Source organism: Pseudogymnoascus destructans (genome assembly GCF_001641265.1).
Source record: "Pseudogymnoascus destructans isolate 20631-21 unplaced genomic scaffold scaffold_12, whole genome shotgun sequence".
NCBI classification, from domain to species: Eukaryota; Fungi; Ascomycota; class Leotiomycetes; order Thelebolales; family Thelebolaceae; genus Pseudogymnoascus; species Pseudogymnoascus destructans.
The window spans coordinates 456,804-478,851 of NW_020167531.1; the positions used below are offsets into that span (position 1 = coordinate 456,804).

Below are 22,048 nucleotides of genomic sequence, written 5' to 3' on the forward strand. Positions count from 1 at the left end.
GGGGAGACGATGTGGGATGTGTATTTGAGGTAAAAATACTGGTGCTGCTTAAAAGTATAGAGGGACTGTGGGTGAGAGTGGTGATTACAGCAGCTATAAATCTGAAATAAAAGATTCTCAATTATTAAAGGGCTATGGTTGCCATATGAGTTTACTCGGAAATAGAGGGGAGGAGGGAAACCCGAGAAGGCTAAATTGTTGATATTGATCCTGAGCTATATGTAGTCCATCTGTAGACTTTTGGGCGACGCGGGTATGGCAGGACTAATATGTGTAAGGAAGATACTGCTATGGTGACTCGATGTGTGGGCGGAGAAAGCGGTGATTGCATAGCTTGAATAAGTCGGTAGCAATGGCACAGATGACAGTTACTGTATCATTGTATGCTTACTACCTTCATAGACTACGGCGGTAATCACAATTCACGCATCACATTCCAACAAAGACCACTGATGAAAGATCCGAAGCTTTTGTTATTCGCCCATCTCTGGCACACGGCACCCAGCTAAACTTTACGCTCAAGCGTCGCCAGCACCGCGAGGATATATAAGTTTGATCACACCGGTAAGAGAGTGCTTTACAACTCGCCAGACTTGACAATGGTGGGCTTCTTGTTGTAGTTGACCTTTCCGGAGCCGGAGCCGGTGGCCTCGAGAGCCTTGACAATGTTGAGGGACTCCTCGTCGGCGACCTCACCGAAGACGACGTGCTTGCCATCGAGCCAGCTGGTTACGACGGTGGTGACGAAGAATTGGGAGCCGTTGCTGTGGGTTGTGTTAGTTGTTGTGTTGTCTCACGCAAAGGTAAAAAAATATGCCGAGGCAGGAATGGGCTTACGTGTTTGGGCCGGCGTTGGCCATGGACAGAAGTCCGGGCTTGGTGTGCTTCCTGACAAAGTTCTCGTCGGTGAACTTCTCGCCGTAGATGGACTTGCCACCGGTGCCCTGGTGTGGTGTTAGCAAGCTGTCTCTTGGTGGAAGGGCCGATGGGGAGAGGTGGGGGTGGCGGGGTTCGGCTTACGTTGCCACGGGTGAAGTCACCACCCTGGAGCATGAATTGCGGGATGATGCGGTGGAAGGCAGAGCCGGCGTAGCCGAAGCCCTTCTCGCCGGTGCAGAGAGCGCGGAAGTTCTCTGCGGTCTTGGGGACAACGTCGTCGTAGAGGTTGAAGTTGATGCGGCCGGATTGCTCTGTTGGGGCGGGGTGATTATGTTAGCTCCGACGTCACTGCGGGGTTGTTGGAAGAAGCGAGATTTGGGCAGCAGGCAAGCTGTCAGCTTGAATTGAGCCGACGCGAGTCGGGAGGGAGTCAATTACGGGGGTACAGTGGTGTAGGTGTCGATGAGGGAGATGATTGAGGATGAAGTGAGATGGAATTGATGAGGTCCACGTACCAGCAACCTTCGAGGTTGGCTTGCCAGAGGCGTCAAGGACTGGGCCCTCCCAAGTCACGTCGAAGAAACTTTTTGGGGAAAGTCAGTATGGAGCTTCAAAAGCGGAAGATGGGATATGAGGAGGATTGATGAGAGTAACTTACGTCTTGATAGCCATGTTGGAGGATGAAGCGTGGAAGTTGCGTGTAGTGTTGATAGATTTGAAGTTGTTGTTAAGAAGGGAACGAAGAGGAGAGGAACGAGATGTCCGTCGAAGGCTTTGGATGATGAGGGGCATTTTTGGGAAGGTGGGGCAATTGGTTGTGAGTGGCTGTGAGGGATGAGCTAAACCGGAGATGGTTAGCGTATGGTAGCTTTTTTAGGGGGGGATACCCTTGAGGAGGATTCGAGAGACTTTTCCGGGAAGGGGGGAATAAGGGGGAAGGGGGGAATAAAGGGGGGGGGGGATGTTGAGGATGTTGAGGATGTTGAGGAAGTTGAGGATGTTGAGGGTGTTGAGGATGTTGAGGTATGGAGTTGAGACGGAGTTGGTAGCAGAGTAGGCAAAGTAGCAGGGCAGGGGGCGGGGACGGGCGACGGAAGAAGCAGGCCATGCTGACTTGCGTGCTCAAAGATCCAGACAGACAGACGCGCTGGAGCCGGCGGCGTGGCTAGTGAGTGCCATTGGGCCTTGCCCTGCTCGCCTGCGTGCACTTGCATGACCAAGGAGGCCGGCTGCTGGCTGGCTGGCTGGCTAGATGGGTTAAGCGCGCGGAGAGCAGCTGAGATATTCGCGGGGCGGTGCAGGCGGTGCGGCGCGTGAGGCGTGAGATGGAGACCTCCTCTGCCTTGTGGGGGGTAGGGGGCTCTCCTTTCTGCAGGGCAGGCAGGACAGGGCAGGACAGGACAGGGCAGGGCAGGGCAGGGCAGGACAGGACAGGACGGGACAGGACAGGACAGCGCAGGGCAGGACAGGACAGGACAGGACGGGACAGGACAGGACAGCGCAGGACAGCGCAGGACAGGACAGGACAGGACAGCGCAGGACAGGACAGGACAGGACAGCGCAGGACAGGACAGGACAGGACAGCGCAGGACAGCGCAGGACAGGACAGGACAGCGCAGGACAGGACAGGACGGGACTTACGAATTATATGTGATGAGACGTACAGTAGCCAGTACAGAAGGTGATGGTACAGATGATGTTACAAAAAGCCAAAGTTGGTCTTGTTATATGAATGTGTGATGGAGAAGGAGAAGGAGAAGCTGCGTCAGGACTGGTGGAAAGGAGGCGGACGGCTCTCTCGCTCTCCGTACCCCCCACAGCTGTCAGCGCTGCCCGCCGTAGGGAGAGATGACGCTACAAGTATTAGAAGATATTCTGGTGTAGTATAAAAGATGAAAGATGAAAGATGAAAGATTAAGATTATATAACACTCACCACCCATTCGCCGTCGCCGCTCTTTCATTGCCTCACATCCCTCTCCTCCTTCCCTCCTTCCCTCCTTCCCTCTTTCCCTCTTTCCCTCTTTCCCTCTTTCCTCTTTCCCCCCTCTTTCCCTCTTTCCCTCTGTTCCCTCCAACACCTTAATCACGTGCCTCACGCGCCGCCGCCCAGCTGCTCCAACTAGCTTGCCAGCATTGACATATCGCGCACCCAGCACCACCAATATAATTGTTCCCCTTCCGCAGCCAGCATCGCAGCACCCCTCTCTCTTCCCGTGTTGCACTCCTAATATATCTTGCCCATCATGAACTTTGATTCCCTCAAGGAGCAGGTCACCAACCTGTCTCTCTATGACATCAAAGCCGGCGTCCGGAAGGTCCAGAATGGTAAGCAAGCCATTGCGGTTGCTGAGGGTTGGAGGGAGATGCCGTACTGACTGCTGATTGTGTAGCTGTGATGAATTATACGGAGATGGAGGCGAAAGTTAGGGAGGCTACGAATAATAACCCTTGGGGATCATCTACGACCGTATGCTCCCCCCGATATTCACTTGGACCGCAGTCCATCCCATCCCCCGAACCCCCCGCTGATCCGTCCTACAGGACATGCAAGAGATAGCCAACGGCACCTACAACTAGTACGCCCCCGCCTCCTCCCACCCCTCCATCTCACCCCCCTCAACTAACAACCCCCCCTTCCCCCCAGCCAACTCCTCAACGAAATCATGCCCATGATCTACAAGCGCTTCACCGAAAAAGCCGCCGACGAATGGCGCCAAATCTACAAAGCCCTCCAGCTCCTCGAGTTCCTCATCAAGAACGGCTCCGAGCGCGTCATCGACGACGCCCGCTCCCACCTCACCCTCCTCAAGATGCTGCGCCAATTCCACTTCATCGACGCCAACGGCAAGGACCAGGGCATCAACGTCCGCAATCGCGCGAAGGAACTCACTGAGCTCCTGAGCGATGTAGAGAGGATCAGAACAGAACGCAAGAAGGCACGCGCTACAAGACAGAAATACACGGGTGTGGAAGGCGGCGCGGGTCTCGGCGGAGGGGGCGGCTCCAGTCGCTTCGGCGGGTTCGGGAGCGAGGAGCGCGGGGACTATGGCGGATACAGCGGGGGCGTCTTCGGTGACGGCGGAGGCTTCGGGGGTCAGCAGAGTGGTGGCGATTATGAGCCCTCTCGCGCGGGCGGTAGTGGTGGAGGCGGCGGAGACAGATTCGAGGAATACGACGAGTACGACGAAGATGTCGCCTCCCCCAGCAGGCGGCGCCCCGAACCCTCCCGCACCACTCCTCGCGCAGGCACAGAGCGCAGCACAGCGAAACCTAAAGCCGCACCCCCCGCGCCCAAAGCACCGGAAGTAGACCTCTTCTCCTTTGATGAGCCATCCCCCGTCCCTGGCCTCGGTGCCGTCGCTCCAACATCCCACGCCCTCGCAGCCGCCGATGATGATGACGACTTCGACGACTTCCAGTCCGCTGCCCCGCCCCCCTCGGCGCCGGCTACGACGTCAACGACGACGCCGTACACGCAGTTCGCGTCGCCGCAGCCCGTTTCGGCGCCGAAACAGGCGGATCTGTCGACGATGATGGGGGTTGCTTCGCTGTCGCCTGCGCCGAGCTCAACTTCCACCCCAGTTAACTACTCTGCCTTCTCTATCCCTGCGCCTGCGGCTTCTTCTTTCGGGGCACCTGTTCAGGCGATGCGACCACAGCCGAGTCAGACAACAAGCTATCAGTCCGCGCAACCTAACTACTTCACCTCTGTCAAAGCCCTCGGTGCAGCATCCACCAGCAGCGCACCCCTCACCGCCTCTTCCGCGAGAGCCAGCACCCCCTCTGCCGCTGCGGCACCGGCCAAGAAGGGTGGCGACGCATTCGGCAACCTATGGAACACAGCAAGCGCGGGGGTCAAGAAATCCTCTGCCCCCGCTCAGGGACCGGCGCTGGGACAATTGGCGAGGGAGAAGGCTACGCAGGGGATTTGGGGGGCGGGGGCGCCGAAGGCGCAGAGTGGGAATGTGGGAGGGGGAATGTGGGGGGAGGGGGAGTGGAGGGGGAGTGGGTTGGATGATTTACTTGGTTAAGTGGTCGATGTAAGGGAAGGGGGAGGGAAGGGGGGGTGATCTTACGGTTTGTTAGTCGAGGCGTTTATATGTAGATATGGGGTTTTTTTTGGGTGGTGGAATGGGGGATTGATTTGATATGAAAATACTGTGCTAGTTCCCTGCTCTGCATCTTTCGACGGTACTTAAATAAAAAAGAGGATCCCCATCTACGCAGTCCATCAACCCTACCGCATCTCTATCCCTGACGCCATGTTATCATGGCAAGGAATAGATCTAGGTGAGACAAAAAAAAAGACAGAATAGCCATCATATTGGGCTTGCCTGCTCTCATCTTCTTCGCTGGGCGTGGGCTAGATAGACGATTAGATGGGTTGGGGGAGTGGTGCTGGTGTGGCTTAGGGGGGTTGTTAGCGGTAGTGAGAAGAAGAGAACGGAGAAGAAAAAACAGGGGTTGAGAACAGTGAGAAGCCATTCCCAGCAAGAAGAAGCGTGGCCCGAAAAAAACATAGCCAGGTAGGTAAGACAGCTTCCCGAAAAACGATCCTTTCAACCCAACTCACCATTTGCGAAGCAGCATGACTTTGGCTTCGCAAATCCCTGATATTCGGCAGGACGGTATTGCGGATCGAGGAGTGCTGATGTATCAGTTCCCTGGTGGGATGTTCTGGTGATTGACGGCATGGTGACTTCGTGCGGATGTGTGGTTTGCTACTTGAGTCGATGCAGGTTTAGATATATTAAGGGCTACAGTGTGGGATGGTGGATGTGGCCATCTTAGAATCGATGCACTCTTTTGCCCCAACGACAAGTTTTAGGAGCCGTCTGAAAGTAAATGTGCGAGCACGGGGATTATGCAGGGGTGAGACCGAGTTCGCTGACATCGTGGCGGGGGAGGTTGGTGACGGTGGGAATGGACGGTGAGAGGGAAGTGAACGGTGACAAGTGTTGTGAGAACAGCTGAAAGGTGAGAAACGGGGTCTTGACATACACACCAACCTCGAAAATCTCTTGGCCAACGAGGACATGTTCTCGGATCTGGTCCACCAGACTTGCCTATGCGCATGACGAGTCTTCTATGGTAATTGGCTTGTTGTCAACTTCATACACATTGGATCCGCAGTTATATATGTATATTACAGAAAGCTTCATCAAAACCCAAACCTCCAATCCCAAGTCGGCAATATGCATGGCGTAGATCCCCACAGCATTATATCCTGGAACTTCAAAACAAAGCGCTTAGAGCTAGCTTTGGACGAGAATGGGAATCATACGTGTTCAGTGGTTTGGGGCAAAGGCGGGGGGTGGAAGGGATTGGGAGGGACTGGGAATGCATTCGCAGTGTGATGGTATTGGAAGTGACAGTGTGGGGTGTACGGTGAGAGGAGGTGGAGGGTGAGAAGAAGTTAAACGAAGGCTATGTTTATGGGAGCTATAGCTGTGCGCCACCGTTTGGAGAGCTCGAGATGGCTTTCCCATGAACCTATCATTGTGCCTATGGTGGTTGGAGCGTTTGAGTTGCCATCTCACCTTGGTATCCAAGTTTATTCTGAGTCAATGGGGATAAAATGGACTTGGGACAGCTGGTCGATTTTGGAATTTATTGCATCGGGGGTTGCGAAGTGGTCAGTTGGGTTATACGGGCTTGGAGAAGAGTTGGAAAGTCATGAGTTGAAAGTCATGGGTATGTCATCTCACCTCCTTATCTGAGGATAATTTGAGGTCAGCAGGGTGAAATATGTAGTCGGGGAAGTTAATAATTTTCGTGTCTAGCCCATAACCAGGAGAACCACAATGGTTTCCTGGTAAAGAGTGCATGGAAAGATATTTAAAAAGGGGCAAAACACCAAGGGAGAGCAGCACAGCAAGCTCGACATTCCCACACCCCAGTCCGCTCCCGACACAGCCCTGAATTTGGCCAATACTATTTATTCCAAGCTTGAAGCTGTTAGAGTTATCTACGATGCAGCCCGAGAGAGAAAGGGAACACAAGCTCTTGAATAAGTGGGGGGAGGAGTGATATATAGAGAGGGTGTTGGGCGGGGCGTTGGGCTGGTGGAGACATATCGCGACAGCAGCAGCATTTCTCGACGAGAAATGCGTTTCGCCAACAGGAAAATCGTGGCAACGAGGAAATACGGCGGTGACGGCTGTCAGATATCAGACTTGTTCGCCTAATCTTGGATGAATGATTAAATGCTGCCCCTGGCTTTTCGTCTAGAACAAGTTCAGTCCTTGTATCATTTTTTGATCTCGTTGGTTTCTTGAAGGAACCAGAACACGTATTTACTTCTTATACAAGCATACGCTGGTGACTCGCTGCTCCGAGCTGCGAATAATCTCTCATTGGCCCGATAGTAGCCTTTCCCTTCATTTTTTATCGCGTTTACTGTAGTCAGGGTACTGGGATATGTGAGGAAGGGGGCCCGGGTTTCTATTTGGATTTTTCCTGGCAAGTATTTCGACTCTCTTAAATTCGACTCTTAAATTCGACTCCTACTGATATTTGATCTATTTGATTCGAGAGTTTAATTAAAGTAAAAATGGTCAGCCGTATATAATAATTGATAGTTTGTAAAGGTTTCTGAAGCATATATATTATATTCCTAGCTTCCATGCCGCCATATTGAAATCTAAAACTACGAAAGTTACTAAAACAAAGCACGCTCGAGTCGCGATCCCAGTACCCTGACTACAGTTAACGCGATAAAAAATAAAGGGAAAGGCTACTATCGGGCCAATCTTGCTTTCTTGCTTCAAGAATCAAACCGGGGTCCAAAAATAACTTGGTATAACCCACCGGTGGCGAGGTAAACCATGTCAGATTATCGGGCTGTAGACTTCATCGTCCCATACACTGAGCAAGCCCACTAACTCTTCATCATATTCCTGTGCATCCCACTGGTCCACAGCATTGGCTGCCTCCACCGCTGCTTGACAGCCTGCATATCTGGTCCAGCCAATAATGCCTGGCCCACAGAAGATGGGTCAGAATCAATGTGATTTCTTTGCAACTGACTTACAAGCATTTCTCACAGCTGCTACGGGATTATGAACCAGGCCGCGCAATTCCACAAGCGGCGCAACACACTCTCCCCTCTTTGTTGATCAGCGAACAAGCACACTGCCAGGTCCCTGATCTAGCAACCTGCCTGGACGGTCCCGCACGACTCGAAGACGGACGAGTCCGAGCCGAGCTCTTCGCAGGTGGAGCTTTATATGTTGTCTTCTTCGCCGTAGCCTTAGTCGGAGCTTTGCTCGAACTTGCTTTCGGGGGAGGTTCTGTACCCGGCCGGGCGGTGCCACATGCGTCGCAGCAGACGGCTTCTTCCTTGTTGATCAGCGTGCAGGTCTCGCATTGCCAGAACTCTTCGTCGACGAGCTGGACGTATTGTGGGGGTGGTTTGGAGAGTGAAGGGCCTTCTGAGTATTCTGAGTCTGAGTCTGAGTCGTAGGGCTTTGAGGACTTAGATGAGGCGTCATATGTGTAAGATGACAAGGGGCGGTTTGTAGACAGACTTCCGCCTTTGCCAGCTGCTGAGCCATATGATGCACCTTCTGGCTTTGAAGACGACGCTCTATCCTCCTGAGCTAGCTCCCACAGTGCTTCCTGGATGGCAATCTCGTTGGCGTCGTCCTTTTCTACCCTGGACTTTATCACGTTAACACCCGCTGCAGCCACGAGAGCCTTCTGCTCCGACTTTGGCATATTGCAGCCACACCCCTGGGCAATCTGCATCCTCCCAAATGCACCTGTAAGCCTACTCCGGGCATCAACACCTGGTTTGGGACCCGCCTCAATTAGCTTCCGGTTTACTGTCAATGGTAGTTTCTTGCGGCTATCTGTGATAGCAGCACGTGCAATACGCCGCGCTTCATCCTGGCGGCTAAGGAGATGACCATGGCTCAGGAAGGCACCGCCAGTGAAGCCACTCTGCATGAGAGCATAGTACTCATCGCGGAGTTGGTCCCATAGTGCGTGGAAATTCGCGTCGTGCGGGCCAAACCGGTTGTGGGAGAGCTCGTGGAGCACAGTATCCATGATCATCTGGAATGTGAAGAACTGAGTTGGGTCCGTGGCATGGCGAAGGCGGACATGGATAGTCCTCCCGCCTCCGGTGTTGAGACCTGGTGAGTGTCAGTATACATGGCATATGATTTGAGGTTGACAGACTTACCAAGAAGGCCTCTTTCTTTTGGTAGAAACTCTGCCAACAATCCTACCTTGAAATTATGGGCTCGCATTATAGGCTTGACCAGCGAGGCGGCACGTTGGAGAGTGTCCATTGCAACATCTGGTCTGTGGAGCCCTCGCTCGACCTGAATATCATATATCAAGGGATCCATATTTCGTACGTTACCAGGGGCAATATTTTAAATATATAAATCTGACTTATCTTCAAAATAGCTTCTGGGGAGCTTCCAACGTTAATATAGTTCGCAAGGCTATGGATACTGAATGTAAGAGGTCATGCTGTTTAATCACTGTTCTGTGGGGGGTATCGGTAGATTCAACTGATTATGAATATTATCATTAATATCAAACCTTGTAGCATTGTTCCGATTCACAGTATAAATCCGAATCATAAAATAAAGTCAATAGCTTTTTGAAGGTGAATCTTGACTTTGTCAGCCTTATGTTCTGGATATGGTCGATATGAGCCATGTCGGCCAATCGGCATTGGCAGGCGCCGCTCCGGTTTAGCTTCAAGCTTGTCCTGTCATGGTATCTATCAGGATAAGGAAGACGGAAACAGCCCGTCATTTCAAATCATCCATCACAGATCAAAGGTCTCCCCAGCTTTAAATCGACACAACATAACTTTAACATCTCCGATACACGCTTACCTATTCGAAAATATATAACGCTCGCGATGTCCGCAGACGACCAGGCATTCCTAGATGCCTTAAACTCCGTCCCGCGCCATGTCCAGCGCTACTCAAATGATATCGCAAACTATGTGGAAGACCATGTCGACAGAGTCGCAAGGAAGCTGAGGGATACTCTAGCATCAGCAGACTGGATACCAGAATCAGCAAGGCCTCGACCAGTTGCCAGAGCTCCAGAGCCATCATCGGTTACTGCCTTGCCAGGTGGTGTGTATGCTCGTGTGCAAGCATGGGTGCTTAAGAACAAAGTCTTCACCACCGCCATCGTCGCAGGGATTGGAGCGTCGGCATATATGGTGCAAAGGAGGAAAGCAAATTACAACAAGAAGAGGAGGGCAAAGCGTGGCACCAACGGAGCGAGGTTGGAAGTGGTTGTGATATCTGGGTCAATGAATGAGCCGCTTGTGCGGTCACTTGCGCTGGACTTGGAGAGAAGGGGCTTCATCGTTTTTATTGTCTGCGACGATGTTCAAGAGGAGCTCCGAGTTCAAAACGAAGGAAGAGGCGACATCAGGCCTTTGGTTATTAATGTCTCCACTTCAAAAGTAAGTCTTTCGGCCTCCAAAGCTGGTTTCTCATCACTAATACAGACACAGCTCGGACACGATGGCATCGAACGATTTGCACAATTCCTCCAAACGCCACAACATGCCTTCGACACTGCTCGCGCTCACTACCTCCAGTTTACAGCCCTTATCGTCATACCAACCCTCACCTATCCAAACTCACCAGTCGCCACACTATCTCCGATCGACATCCAAGATGTCATCAACACCCGCCTCCTCCACCCAATCCTCCTAACACAAGCCTTCCTCCCCCTCCTCAGCGCACCAACATCACAACACCACCACGCCCACCCTCCCCCACAACCAAAACTCCTCCTCCTCACCCCCGTCATAATATCCTCACTGAACCCCCCCTTCCACGCCCCCGAATCCATAGTCAGCGCCGGCCTAAAATCCTTCACCGCTACCCTCTCCGCCGAGCTCTCCCCCCTTAACGTTCCACTCATCCACTTCAAGCTCGGCTCCTTCGACACCAACCCCATGGTTCCCAAGAACCAACTCGCCACCCTCTCCGGCCACAGCGCCGAAGCGCGGACCTGGTCCGATGATGCGCGCGAAGCTTATGGTGGCAATTTCATGCGTGTGGCTGGTAGCGCAGTTGAGAAGAGGAGTAAGGGGAGTAATCTTCGGGAGCTGCATAATGCGGTGTTTGATGAGATGGCGAAAACGGGGTGGAGGGCCGGGGGGACGGTGATGGTGGGTAGGGGGGCGAGGCTGTATAGTTTTGTTGGGGCGTGGGCGCCGAGGGGGTTGGTGGGGTGGATGATGGGGGTAAGGAGGGTGGAGAGGCCGGCGTCGGGGGTGAGTGTTAGTAGTACTGGGGGGAGCAATGTGGATTTGGAGGCTGGACACAGTGAGGGCGAGTATGTCTCTGTGCAACCTGGTGATGATAAGGAGAAACGATGAGGCTGGTGGTTCGAATTGTAGCTGAGCCAGGTTGAGATTATCGGCGTTAAGGTTATGCATCGGATCAGGCAGGGACTGGACGAGTATCTCTACTCAATGAATTATGGGCGTTCGGAAAGTGGCATGGGCGGGCGAGGAAAATCAAATGCTCAAAGCTCGGCTCAATTGGCATCATATTACATAGCCTAATAATACCATGTACAAAAAATATCAAATCATCCCTATCTATACAGGCTCCAAAAGAGACAAAAGAACGCCAACTTATGCTCGGTCGTACATGCGCGCAAATACAGTATAATGCCGCTCCACACCTAACACTTGAGATCAATCCCGTGTCTAATCTCGCTCTCTCGCACTTCGAACATGATCTGGATTGCTGTAAACAAGACTCCTGACGCCGTGAGTAAGAAGGCGATTCCTGGATTATAATTAGCACGTGTCTTATCCTAAAAGAAGGAGGAAATAAACCCACCTCCCCAATCACTAAATATGCCGTGGATGATACTCTTCATCCCATCCACCCCCACCGCGAAGCCGACCAGGTTAGCCGACATCATCATTATAACATTCAGTACCGACCCCGCAGCGCACAGCATGCGCCACGCCTTAAGATTATTCTCCCACTTCGAGCGCGGGAAGAGCCTCGTCCCAATAATCTCCGGTAACATGAATAGCACGATGAGCCAGCCCCAAACAAGCAGGTTAAGACTGATATCATGCCACAGCGCCACAAACGTGAATACGACGAGGTAATTGAGGATCGTCCTCGCTAGGCCGAAGCGACCGGTGATGTTGGAACCGCCGAGGGGAATATACAGATAGCGCACGATCCACTTATTGAAGGAGCGGTGCCAGGCGCGCCAGAAGCGGACGGTGGAGAAGCTGTCGGACACGCAGCGGATCATGTTCTCGGGGGGGTCCATGCCGTCGAGGAGGGCCCAGAAGCGGAAGAGTCTCCAGGGGAGAAGCAGCTTCAGCCACACGATGTGGAGGTTGAAGAGCGACATGATGGAGAGCTGCTTGGCGCTGTAGTCAGACCAGACGGGGTTGGCTTTGGAGATGGCGACACAGTAGTCGAAGTGTAGGATGAATTCCATGCAGAGGAAGGTGAGGAAGAGGCGGATGCCGTATTTGAGGGTGCGCGAGGTCTCGATAGTCGGGGAGCGGTATTTGCATTGCGAGATGTAGTCGTTGTAGGTGACGATGGGGCCGACGAGGTAGAGAGGGGCGTAGATGGCATAGGCGAGGTAGTTGCGGAAGTTGTAGTCTCTTGCGGGGGCGGAGGTGCGGATGCGATCGTTTTCGGAGAGGTTGGCGGGGTCGAGTTGTTTCTTCTTGAATTGATTAGTATGCATTTTAGGACGGGGTGGGATTGCTTTAATGGCATACCTCTAGCGGGCTACCAGCTCTGTGGTCCAAACTCCAGTAGTAGTCTATGTTGAAGCTCACGAGTCTCAGGACTGTGAGGTTGAACAAGATAGCCCATCTGGGCATAATCCCGGAATAACCATCAAGCCAAGAACCCCATGAAAGCTTAACCGCTCCAACCTGGAAGCTACTTTGGCTAGCCCATGGCATTAGAAATTTCTCAATTTTGGCATACGGGTATCCATTGAAAATCTCATTCGCAAACAGAGTGCCGACGGCAAATATCCAGGTTGCTGGCACGATATATTTCTTCGGTAACTTCGTGGCCAGAGAATAGTTGAGGTATAGAATGAAGACAACTTTGAAAACGGAGAAGCCGTGGAGAGCGGCCAGAAAGATCAAAGCAAACACAAAGTCGAAGGATGTGCGCTGCTCTAGCCTTGCGTCTCCAGCGACCCTCCGTGGCTGACCCGAAAATGATGCCCTCGACTGAGTTGATACAGGCCGTAATCGTTCGTAGACACGTCGCAGTACCGGGTGGACGAGGAGCAGCGCAAAGATATATGGAGTGTTCCTCCTGAATGTTCGGTACTGGGCATCGGACACGTCGACTCTGCGACCCGGTATCCAGCCGGGTGCTAGCCAGCGTTCATACTTGTAATAGTTGGGATCCGATGCTACGACAGTGTTAGTAGCTGAAGTTATAAAGGGGCCGGTAATACTGACGTCTAGAAACATCAAAGGCAACCCAGAACATGTACGCCAAAGATATAGTAACTACAAGATAGTAGAGGTAGAACTCGGTCGTCTTCCATAAGGAGCGCGTAGGTGGGATTGGCTTCCGCCGGCTGTCAAGCTTCACCGGGGCATCTGTGCCAGGCGCAATTCCCTGTCCATCTCGGGCATCGACTACTGCCTGGTATGGGACCCTTGGAGAGCTGGTAAAGCGGGTGTCTAGAGTGTCGAGGGCATAAATGCTGCGTAAGGAGGAGAAAACGCCCATAGCTGTCACATGTGGCCCAGCGAGCTACGAGTCCGTATAACCAGCGTCCGGAAAGTTATAAAAGTAGATATCAATCCGCAATGGGAGAGAAGCGATTGTGAAACGGAGAAGCCTCTCTCTCTCACCATGCGGTTTACGACGAGGTTGTTGTTTGTTGTCTTGGGATTGGGATAAATCTGGGGTTGATATGGGGAATTGGCGACGGCTGAGCCTGGACCCTGCCCCTCGTGTCCTGGGAAGTGCACACGTGACTTTTAAAGACTGGAGCATGAGAATAATAAAATAGGGTAAAAATTTATTTATTACAGCGAGAGACTAAAATATTTTGAGGATTTGTCGTAGATGCTGGACTATGGATATTTAATATTTAATAGTGAAAGAGTGCCTTTGATTCGTGACACCACTATATGGCTGTAGCGTACCTTGTCACCAAGATGCTGCCTCAACATCGAAGGTCGACGTGAACATGCCAAGACTTCACGTCGACCTTCGATGGTGAGGCTCGATACGCGAAATCGAGCTACGTTCGCGACAACCGTTAGACACCCAGCCCCCAGCCACATATTTTGGGGATATTTCGAGAGGAAATCGAGTCGCAAGAATCGATACCGACTGTTGATCATATTTGCGACTCCGTTTAACCTTACCCCACTATGGCGCAAGCTTTAAACTCGTCTGTGGAACCCACAAACATCTATGGCGGAGGTAAGTTTGGACGACGTACTGCTCTCATCAACTACCATACTAACTGATTGACAGATGAGGTATCCGCATTGGTGCTCGATCCCGGGTTCACAAATACAAGAGCGGGATTTGCTGGAGAAGATGTTCCTAAGTCGGTTATTCCGAGTCACTACGGTCTCGTCGGCGAGGGCGATGCCAGGAAGCCGGTCTATGGCGACAACGCCATCCATACACCAATGTCCAACCTAGAAATCAAGAACCCCATAGGGATGGATGGAACTGTGGAGGACTGGGATGCCGCTGCGAGGGTCTGGGAGTATGCGATCACCTCGCGCCTGACGAACTTCAAGCCGACACACCCGTCAAAGAATGGACTAAACGATGACACAAAAGACATTGATGCAGAGATGGAAGGCGCTGAGGATAATGAGAGGCCGCTTGAGGAAAACCCGCTTCTGTTGACCGAAACAGCTTGGAATCCTGCCAAGTCTCGGGAGAAGGCGATTGAGATTGCAATGGAGTCATGGGGTTGCCCTGCATTCTGGCTTGCACGAAACAGCGTTCTCGCAGCTTTTGCCGCCGGAAAGGCCAGCGCCTTGGTTATCGACATCGGTGCAACCAACATCTCCGTCACGCCGATCCACGACGGCCTGATTCTGAAGAAGGGCGTCCAGAAGTCTCCGTTGGCCGGAAACTGGTTGTCAGGCCAAATTCGCACATTATTCAACTCCCCGGATACCAAGGTGGACTTAATACCACATTTTATGGTTGCCAAAAAGATAGCCGTTGATGCCGGTGCCCCCGCACAAGCGACGTACCACAACTTTGCAATCCCGCCTACTTCGAGCTATCGCGCATTACAGGAAGAGCGCGTCCTCACAGAATTCAAGGAGTCTGTGGTCCAGGTTTGGCCAGGTCCCGGACGCCTCAGCTCCGGCACGGCTCAAGGCACGACGAATGAAGACTTCGCCAAGTCGCAACCTGGCCGGGTCTTCGAGATGCCCAATGGCTCGAACCAATTATGGGGCGTTGACCGATTCAAGGTTGGCGAAGGCATGTGGGATGAGAAGGCAGCACTACCAGTACCTGGAGAGCCAGCAGTCACCAAGTCACAAACGATCCCAGAGATGATCAAGGCTGCTGTTGCATCAGTCGACATGGATCTTCGCGTCAACCTCCTTCAGAACGTCGTCGTTACTGGTGGCACTACACTTACAAATGGCTTCACGGACAGACTGGTCAGCGAACTCCAGCAAGCGTACCCAGGAGCACGAGTTAAGATTCAAGCTGCTGGCCTGACGAGCGAGCGTCGCTTCGGTAGCTGGATTGGAGGCAGTATTCTGGGCAGTCTCGGCACCTTCCACCAAATGTGGATCGCGAAGAAGGAGTACGACGAATTTGGCCCGAACGTTGTCGAGAAGAGATGTAAATGAGAGGCATAAAATTTCAACTATGTCACGAAGGGTGGTTGGCGTTTGGCGTTATTTGGCTGCCGCCATTGCTACAGGATGCAACTTGGAGTAAGAAGAGAGTGAAGGTTGTGCTCGTTTATGGAAAACTGCAACTAGAGGAATAAAAGCTCACAAAATATGAAGGCAATGAATACTTCGCAATAACGATTGGTGTGGATTTTGAGGTCAATTTTTTTGTTCCAAATCTGATTATGATTGCTTCCGGGAAAGGGGCTTGGTGACAACGTAAGTTTTCTCAGTTAAGCCAAATCCAAAGCTGCCTCCCATTGAGACTCAAAGTAGAGTTTATGGAATGAGTGTTCCATAGCGTGGCCTGGTTGTGCTCCTCAAATTCACTTCGGCGTCATCAAGCTACAGATTCCTCCTGCGTCCGCTCCATTGTCATAATATAAAATACTACTTTCTCTACCATGTCCATCATACGAGTACCTCGTGCTCATAGTCTTCATTGTATGCTTTCAATAATAGTTATATATTTGGGCTTCTAGCTGCATGCATTCGAGTACTCTCTCCTATCAAAACGTTTGTACCATGGGGTAGTGCGCCTGGTACCACTTTATATCTGGTTTCATTATGCATGGTGCTGGTAAATTCAAAAGTGCTTGGAGGGGGTATTAAACATCTCTCAGGAGTCGAGCTTTCACAGTCTACAATATTATGCCTGCGAGTAATTGCCAGCGACTGCCGATTGCTAGAGAGATTTCATGCTACTGACCCCCGTCTGCTCCCCGTCCCCCCGTACGTGGCGTTAAACGCTTAACGTCAACACAAAGGGAATTCACGCGGCACCCCCGTCCATTCAGACCAATAAAGTTCGAGCCCCCGTAACGGTTAACGCTTAACGTGACCTACTCATTCTCATAACGTTTACCACGTACGTTTACCACCTCCAAACCCACAACGTGCTCCCTACTTCTACTACTTTTGATTCAACGGTCATTACTGTTGATTAATATACAAGATACCATCAAGAAAAGCTTCTTCGCTCAAGGTAGATTCGATCTGCAGATTGGGTAAGTATTCGTCAAGATCTATCAAAACGTTTTAACTAATAACGTGAAAGAATCAACGCAAAGAACACCCCATCAAAGAAACTCATCATCTGCCTTGATCGATCTGATCTTGGCAAGTTCTTTGAAAGGTGAATCTTGCCAACTCTTGATTGTTTCTTGAATCTTGTTTCAAAGTTCCATCACCTCACCGATCTTCGTGAGGGCAATTGTCAAGAATCAAACTCGCAACAGCCAATGCTGAGCTTCATCTTTCAGCTCTTCCACTCAACAACACTTTGCATCTAGAGCATCTAGACAAAGCACCATTCTACGGCTTCAAAACCACACGCTCGTTCCATCCATTTATCGCAATTCTGTCTCTATCGCTGTATCCTACCTGTGGCAAGCAATTGCATTGATCCTGTTCTATGCTTTCACACGTCTAAGATCTTCGACAATGGATCCCGACGTTACTATTGCCCAGATTGTTCCTCACGAGAACGATCTACAGCACTCGGTGCAAACCGCCAACATGGCTGAAGCATCCCAAACTGTGGCACCAAAAGCCACCCACGGAACTTTTCAGCTTTCCAAAAATGATTCTACCATGAGCTTCGCAAAAATTACTGCTTCGCTCTCCAACAGTGATTCTTCTGGCAACTTGGCCAAGGTCACCACTCGCCCTTTGCAGAATTCACTTGCTGGATCTCGCAAGTTTACTCCAGTTCAATCAGTCTTTAATGACTTTGCTACGGCTCACTCATCGATCACCTCCAAGAACTCCAGAGCAAAGCTCTCAGAAAACAATCTCGCTGAATCGTCATTACTCAAGACCGAGCTTATCCTGGAGCATTTTGAGGTTAAGCCTGTGAGACTCGATACGGCTTTTCCTAACAAGCCCGCTATTCCACCACGTGCGGCCTTGAAAAATGTTCGCAACCTGTCTCTTGAATTTGGAACTTTGGGTGGAGCGAGTGAATCTGAAAAGGGCGTTTTCTCGACACGCAACTATGGAAAAGTTTTCTCACCACGTCTCTCAATCGTCAAGGATTGCCCACGATCGGATGTCGAATCACCTGCTGGCTCTTCCAGCCTTCTTGTGCACCCACCCAGCACCCCCAATGCTAGGGTCAATGTGCTTGCTGCGAGACCTGTGAGGCCTACTAGCAGCGTGTACAGTGTTAGTAGCCCAAGCCCGGGGCCGAAGAATCTTTTTCAAGATCTGCAGAGCGATGTTTTGCCAACACAGGCAGCTGGGAATGATGTGAACTTTATTCCATTGTCGCCAATCATTGATCAATCAAAGTATCAACCAGGTCTGTTTCATTCAACTTCTGAGACCGTTATCCACAATCACAACTACGGTGAAATCCATGGTCTGGACAGCAACTTCGGCGACGATGCTGGATCTTACTACGGATACGACGAGGACATTAGCTTCGAGGGAAGCAACAATGGCGAAGATTTGGTTCTTTTTCCCGACCAGACTCAAACCTTTGAAGATAAGGACCAGACCTCTTTGTCTAACCCATCCACTGTCTCCTTGTCAAATTCATCTCCTCACTCTGAAGCTGGCACTGTGCTTCACCATGTTGAGTTCGCGGGAGTAGACGATGATGACGCCTCTATTATGAGCTTCTACGATGATGAAAACACCATTGAGTCCATTACGCTCCCGGATAATATTCCAACGGCCACTAGAGCCACACATGGATGTCCCATGGTTTGCCCTTCGCAAGAGTCAATCAAGCCCGCTCCATTGACGCCTTTCCGTCGCGGTACAAACACCAGTGCCCCAGTCATGGGAAACCCGTCAAACATTGGTCTCCCTCGTGTACCTGCGCCACCCGGTCGGGTTTATCTGGCTGATTCCTCCCCGAGAGTACTTGGCCCGTCGTCCTCGCCATATGAAGATACGCACAATCTTCTTGGCCTCTCCCCGAATACACCAACCAAGAAAAAGGTTGGCAAGCAGGCAAACAGTGCATCACCGCTCAAGAAAGGACTTTGTGAAGATGGTGAAGAGTCGATGAGCCCAGCGACCCACAATTACCACGAGAGAAATATCAGCATTGAACTTCATGGAATGGCCGACGATGGTGGAAACAGTGAGAAGGCACCCTCTCCCAAGAAGGGCGAAGTCGGATTTCAAACTACCCCCTCCAGCTACAAATCGGTCATGAGAAACCTTCGATCTGATCAGAAGCGCCTTTCGAAGATTTTCTCCGATGGGTTCTATGCTACTCGTCACTCTCCTTCGAAGAAAGCATGGCATAGGAGGAACAAGGACAAGGCCATCAAAATCCCCATCCGTCCAATTCCTGGCAAAGATGGATCTCCGAGACTTTCAAAGCATAGAACCTCCGGTTCTAGCAACTTCACTGGCAAGGAAGATGATCCCAATGACTGGGAGACTGTTACAGATAGCATAATGCTGTTTAGCAGGGATGACGAGAAAGAAAAAATTCGTCCATTCGTCGATGCTGCCTTCAACGAAGCTGGGAGCAGCATTGCCAATTTTTCGGATCATCTTGGGGAAAGCAGCAGTGGCCCAATTCTGGCTGCCCTCACACTTGCACAATCGGAGCAAGTCATGCGCTATCATGATCGTTACAATGGCGACGATGGGATGCATCCAGGACATGTCATGGAGACATCATCATCCACTATGCTCCCCAGACGCAGAATGCATGGAACTGATGGGTTCCCTTTGAATGGGTTCAGAACACCAAAGAGGGGCTTTGGAGCTGTTACAAGCTCTCTTATGCCCGAGGATACTCTATCTTCGCCATTGGACAACTACTCGCGTTCAAGGCAGAACGGCCCAGTTATGAAGCCACAGTATAAGAGTAGGTTCAATGATGACTTCCAGCACGATCAATCAATCTCTACTACCATGGATATGACCCTTCCTGGCCTCGGCAACTTTGCTGGCCCATCAACTCCAATGCATTGGGTTGAAGGCGATAATCACTTGGGGGTAGATTTGAGAGGAAGCCCAAGCAACCGAGGAATGAACTCCCCAGATTCATTCATGCAAATAATGATCCAGGCAAATGGAGGTACAATGCCACAATACATGGGAGACAATGACAGCGAACACCGCACCCTTGGAAGCAGCATCGCGGATACCAGCACCGCCTCTGATGATGACTCTTTCTTCGTGGACCTCCATGGCGGCCCACCCGTGAACGAGAACCATCCATACGGCGGTCTGTACGCTTTCAATCAGGATCCCAATGCGAAGGAGCGCACTGGAATTACACCGGGCAACTCTCGTGCCCGTGCTCCTCTCGTCAAAGGTCCCCCTGGTGCCTTCTACAGGAAGCTTCAGTCAAAGGCAAACTCCCTTCTTGCCAAGAAAGTTGAGGAGACACCCACTAAGATGCCATATTCTCCAACGAAGTCGCTGGGACGCACATTGCCCGGTAAGACTAAAGTGGCATACTCTCCAAGCCGCATGCTGCGCCCTTTGTCTCTGGTCGCCGACTCTCTGGGACCTATCAACCAGATCATTCCACAGCCTACTGGCAATGAGAACTATGTGTACAAGTCTCCTCTTGCGCCAGTCCAGTCAGCTGAGTGGATGAATCTGTATTCGACTGCGGACCTGAACCGCATCAATTCATCCCCGCATTCAGCTCATTCATCCCCACGTTTTGATTATTCATCTCCGCGTTTTGATCAGTCATCCCCGCGTCCTGTTGATTCGCCCCTGAGTTCTGCTCACTCATCTCCGCTCATTGGAGAGCCTCTCTTGCGCGATCCTGCGTGGCACGTCCATGAAGGCCCTCCACGCTTGTCGGCCTGGATCCATGACAATTCGTCCACGGCCACCGACACTGCTGATCGCAAGGCCAAGATTTCGAATGTTGCGGTGGCTGTATGCATGCTCCTTCCACCAGCTCTTCTCCTCCTGAGAGTTGGCTGGCTTGATCAGTTCATGATCTGGTACACCAAGGGTGATATTTCCCACTTTGGCAAGACCCAGAAGAAGGTCGCAGGCTACTTGTTCGCCGCCTATGTCTGCAGCGCCACTGTTGTCGTGATCATCACTGTTCTGATCCACACGTTTCATGCATCTTCTGCTTGATTCGCACTTACCACACTGACGCACTACGTGTCAAAATGTGTATGTATATATACTCAAAGAGGCGACAATTGTTGAAGTACAACTTTCGGAAAGGAGAATGGGAAGCGCAAGGAGTACAAGACAGGCCGAGATTTTGTGTATCCGCCAAACAACAACTTCCTCGTTCGATTTCTGACTATAGGTATATGTCGTCCACAATTTGCTGACTGGCTATCGACGGTATTTGAACATATTCACGGAGACCCAATAAGTACAACCAAAGGGAATCACTAAATCGTGTAATAGTCAGATCCAATAAAATTATAAAATCCAATTGCAGTCTTAAGTGAAAATTGTGAACTGGTCCTGTGAAACCTCTTTTCTGTAAAAACACCAGAGTAATGCATCTGTTATTTTAAAAATCCCAACCAACGGAAATTTCAAAGTGTATATACAATTTATTACTTGTTGTAATTTCAACTTTGCTCGTCGTTATAGTTAGTCGCTGGTCTGTCGTCTCAAGTCTCAAGAGTACGGACACACAATTTTAGCGCCACAACATCCCGATACTCACGTGACACCCCAAGAGCTTTTGCCGTTCGGCGGCTAGAGAGCAAGACTTCGGAGATGGAACCGTCACACCTGCAACCTCAACAAACCACGACTCCCCCAGCCACCACGAGCAGGAAGGAGCCATGTTTACCTCTTCCGTGCGGCGGGCAGCCTTTGCTGCTCAGCCATCTCCCATCGCTGCCTCCCTCGCCACCTCCGTCCCACGAGCCGTGTCGACGCAGAGCCTCTCGTGCCAGCCCCTACAACGCCGCTACTCCTCCTCCAAGCCGTCCAGACCGGCAGATGGCTCAAAGGGCGTCGCGGAGGGCTCTGTCCCCGCTACCCCGGCACAGACTCGCTCGGAGGGCGCGAAGAAGAAGACTCAGCGCACCCGCAAGGCTAAGGGCGCTGCGGCTCACACCGTGAAGGGGCGCGATGAGGCCTTTGACAACTTGCCCAGTGTGCCTAGCACTCACCACCTCCAAGTGAAAGGTTCGCCACCTCCCATCCCACTTCACACCCCCCAGCTCGAATGCCAAAGCTAACCTCTTACCCCCCAGACATCGCAGCCTCAACCTTCTTCTCCCTCCACCGCCCCATCTCCGTCACCTCCCCCTTCCCCAAACCCATCACCACCTCGGCCTTCGCCTCC

General features: G+C 51.6%; 9 protein-coding genes across 9 annotated transcripts; 6 read left to right on the forward strand and 3 right to left on the reverse strand.

Annotated features, from left to right (window-relative positions):
* Nucleotides 1-460: 460 nt before the first annotated feature.
* CSR1 (phosphatidylinositol transfer protein csr1) lies at nt 461-2,641 on the reverse strand. Its single transcript, XM_024470061.1, has 6 exons — nt 2,521-2,641; nt 1,538-1,718; nt 1,395-1,462; nt 1,021-1,190; nt 838-944; nt 461-764 (listed from the first exon to the last, which is right to left on the reverse strand). The coding sequence occupies exons 2-6, from the start codon at nt 1,669-1,671 to the stop codon at nt 578-580; spliced, it is 666 nt and encodes a 221-aa protein (XP_024323484.1). The 5' UTR covers nt 1,672-1,718; nt 2,521-2,641; the 3' UTR covers nt 461-577.
* Nucleotides 1,741-2,533, forward strand: VC83_06462 (uncharacterized protein; the record flags this gene model as incomplete). Its single annotated transcript, XM_024470062.1, has 3 exons — nt 1,741-1,902; nt 2,008-2,047; nt 2,289-2,533. The coding sequence occupies 3 exons, from the start codon at nt 1,741-1,743 to the stop codon at nt 2,531-2,533; spliced, it is 447 nt and encodes a 148-aa protein (XP_024323519.1).
* A 425-nt stretch (nt 2,642-3,066) lies between the features above and the next one.
* ENT3 (epsin N-terminal y-containing protein) lies at nt 3,067-5,544 on the forward strand. Its single transcript, XM_024470063.1, has 5 exons — nt 3,067-3,206; nt 3,272-3,348; nt 3,423-3,457; nt 3,526-5,407; nt 5,466-5,544. Exons 1-4 carry the CDS (start codon nt 3,125-3,127, stop codon nt 4,910-4,912), a joined length of 1,581 nt encoding a protein of 526 aa, XP_024323518.1. The 5' UTR covers nt 3,067-3,124; the 3' UTR covers nt 4,913-5,407; nt 5,466-5,544.
* A 2,167-nt stretch (nt 5,545-7,711) lies between these two features.
* VC83_06464 (uncharacterized protein) lies at nt 7,712-9,238 on the reverse strand (the record flags this gene model as incomplete). Its single annotated transcript, XM_024470064.1, has 3 exons — nt 7,712-7,860; nt 8,009-9,019; nt 9,070-9,238. 3 exons carry the CDS (start codon nt 9,236-9,238, stop codon nt 7,712-7,714), a joined length of 1,329 nt encoding a protein of 442 aa, XP_024323482.1.
* Nucleotides 9,239-9,530: 292 nt separating this feature from the next.
* VC83_06465 (uncharacterized protein) lies at nt 9,531-11,393 on the forward strand. The gene is made up of 2 exons (XM_024470065.1): nt 9,531-10,326; nt 10,378-11,393. The coding sequence occupies exons 1-2, from the start codon at nt 9,766-9,768 to the stop codon at nt 11,251-11,253; spliced, it is 1,437 nt and encodes a 478-aa protein (XP_024323511.1). The 5' UTR covers nt 9,531-9,765; the 3' UTR covers nt 11,254-11,393.
* Nucleotides 11,394-13,891, reverse strand: GUP1 (glycerol transporter). The gene is made up of 4 exons (XM_024470066.1): nt 13,348-13,891; nt 12,643-13,298; nt 11,726-12,587; nt 11,394-11,671 (listed from the first exon to the last, which is right to left on the reverse strand). The coding sequence occupies exons 1-4, from the start codon at nt 13,622-13,624 to the stop codon at nt 11,565-11,567; spliced, it is 1,902 nt and encodes a 633-aa protein (XP_024323483.1). The 5' UTR covers nt 13,625-13,891; the 3' UTR covers nt 11,394-11,564.
* Nucleotides 13,892-14,174: 283 nt separating this feature from the next.
* ARP4 (NuA4 histone acetyltransferase subunit) lies at nt 14,175-16,234 on the forward strand. Its single transcript, XM_024470067.1, has 2 exons — nt 14,175-14,329; nt 14,384-16,234. Exons 1-2 carry the CDS (start codon nt 14,278-14,280, stop codon nt 15,739-15,741), a joined length of 1,410 nt encoding a protein of 469 aa, XP_024323512.1. The 5' UTR covers nt 14,175-14,277; the 3' UTR covers nt 15,742-16,234.
* An 827-nt stretch (nt 16,235-17,061) lies between these two features.
* Nucleotides 17,062-21,206, forward strand: VC83_06468 (uncharacterized protein). Its single transcript, XM_024470068.1, has one exon. The coding sequence runs from the start codon at nt 17,230-17,232 to the stop codon at nt 20,863-20,865; it is 3,636 nt and encodes a 1,211-aa protein (XP_024323515.1). The 5' UTR covers nt 17,062-17,229; the 3' UTR covers nt 20,866-21,206.
* On the forward strand, nt 21,180-22,024 carry VC83_09641 (uncharacterized protein). Its single transcript, XM_024473054.1, has one exon. The coding sequence runs from the start codon at nt 21,540-21,542 to the stop codon at nt 21,939-21,941; it is 402 nt and encodes a 133-aa protein (XP_024328822.1). The 5' UTR covers nt 21,180-21,539; the 3' UTR covers nt 21,942-22,024.
* Nucleotides 22,025-22,048: the final 24 nt, after the last annotated feature.

Bases quoted from the DNA above. Each gene is read 5' to 3' on its own strand.
- CSR1 (XM_024470061.1), bottom strand. From the start codon at position 1,671: ATGCCCCTCATCATCCAAAGCCTTCGACGGACATCTCGTTCCTCTCCT. The intron at 945-1,020 runs GTAAGCCGAACC...ACACCACACCAG, and splicing joins GTGACTTCACCCGTGGCAAC to GGCACCGGTGGCAAGTCCAT. The intron at 765-837 runs GTAAGCCCATTC...CACAACCCACAG, and splicing joins GCCAACGCCGGCCCAAACAC to CAACGGCTCCCAATTCTTCG.
- ENT3 (XM_024470063.1), top strand. From the start codon at position 3,125: ATGAACTTTGATTCCCTCAAGGAGCAGGTCACCAACCTGTCTCTCTAT. The intron at 3,207-3,271 runs GTAAGCAAGCCA...CTGATTGTGTAG, and splicing joins CGTCCGGAAGGTCCAGAATG to CTGTGATGAATTATACGGAG. The intron at 3,458-3,525 runs GTACGCCCCCGC...CCTTCCCCCCAG, and splicing joins GCCAACGGCACCTACAACTA to CCAACTCCTCAACGAAATCA.
- VC83_06465 (XM_024470065.1), top strand. From the start codon at position 9,766: ATGTCCGCAGACGACCAGGCATTCCTAGATGCCTTAAACTCCGTCCCG. The intron at 10,327-10,377 runs GTAAGTCTTTCG...ATACAGACACAG, and splicing joins TTAATGTCTCCACTTCAAAA to CTCGGACACGATGGCATCGA.
- GUP1 (XM_024470066.1), bottom strand. From the start codon at position 13,624: ATGGGCGTTTTCTCCTCCTTACGCAGCATTTATGCCCTCGACACTCTA. The intron at 13,299-13,347 runs GTCAGTATTACC...ACACTGTCGTAG, and splicing joins TGCCTTTGATGTTTCTAGAC to CATCGGATCCCAACTATTAC. The intron at 11,672-11,725 runs GTGGGTTTATTT...ATTATAATCCAG, and splicing joins CATATTTAGTGATTGGGGAG to GAATCGCCTTCTTACTCACG.
- ARP4 (XM_024470067.1), top strand. From the start codon at position 14,278: ATGGCGCAAGCTTTAAACTCGTCTGTGGAACCCACAAACATCTATGGC. The intron at 14,330-14,383 runs GTAAGTTTGGAC...ACTGATTGACAG, and splicing joins CACAAACATCTATGGCGGAG to ATGAGGTATCCGCATTGGTG.
- VC83_06468 (XM_024470068.1), top strand. From the start codon at position 17,230: ATGGATCCCGACGTTACTATTGCCCAGATTGTTCCTCACGAGAACGAT.
- VC83_09641 (XM_024473054.1), top strand. From the start codon at position 21,540: ATGTTTACCTCTTCCGTGCGGCGGGCAGCCTTTGCTGCTCAGCCATCT.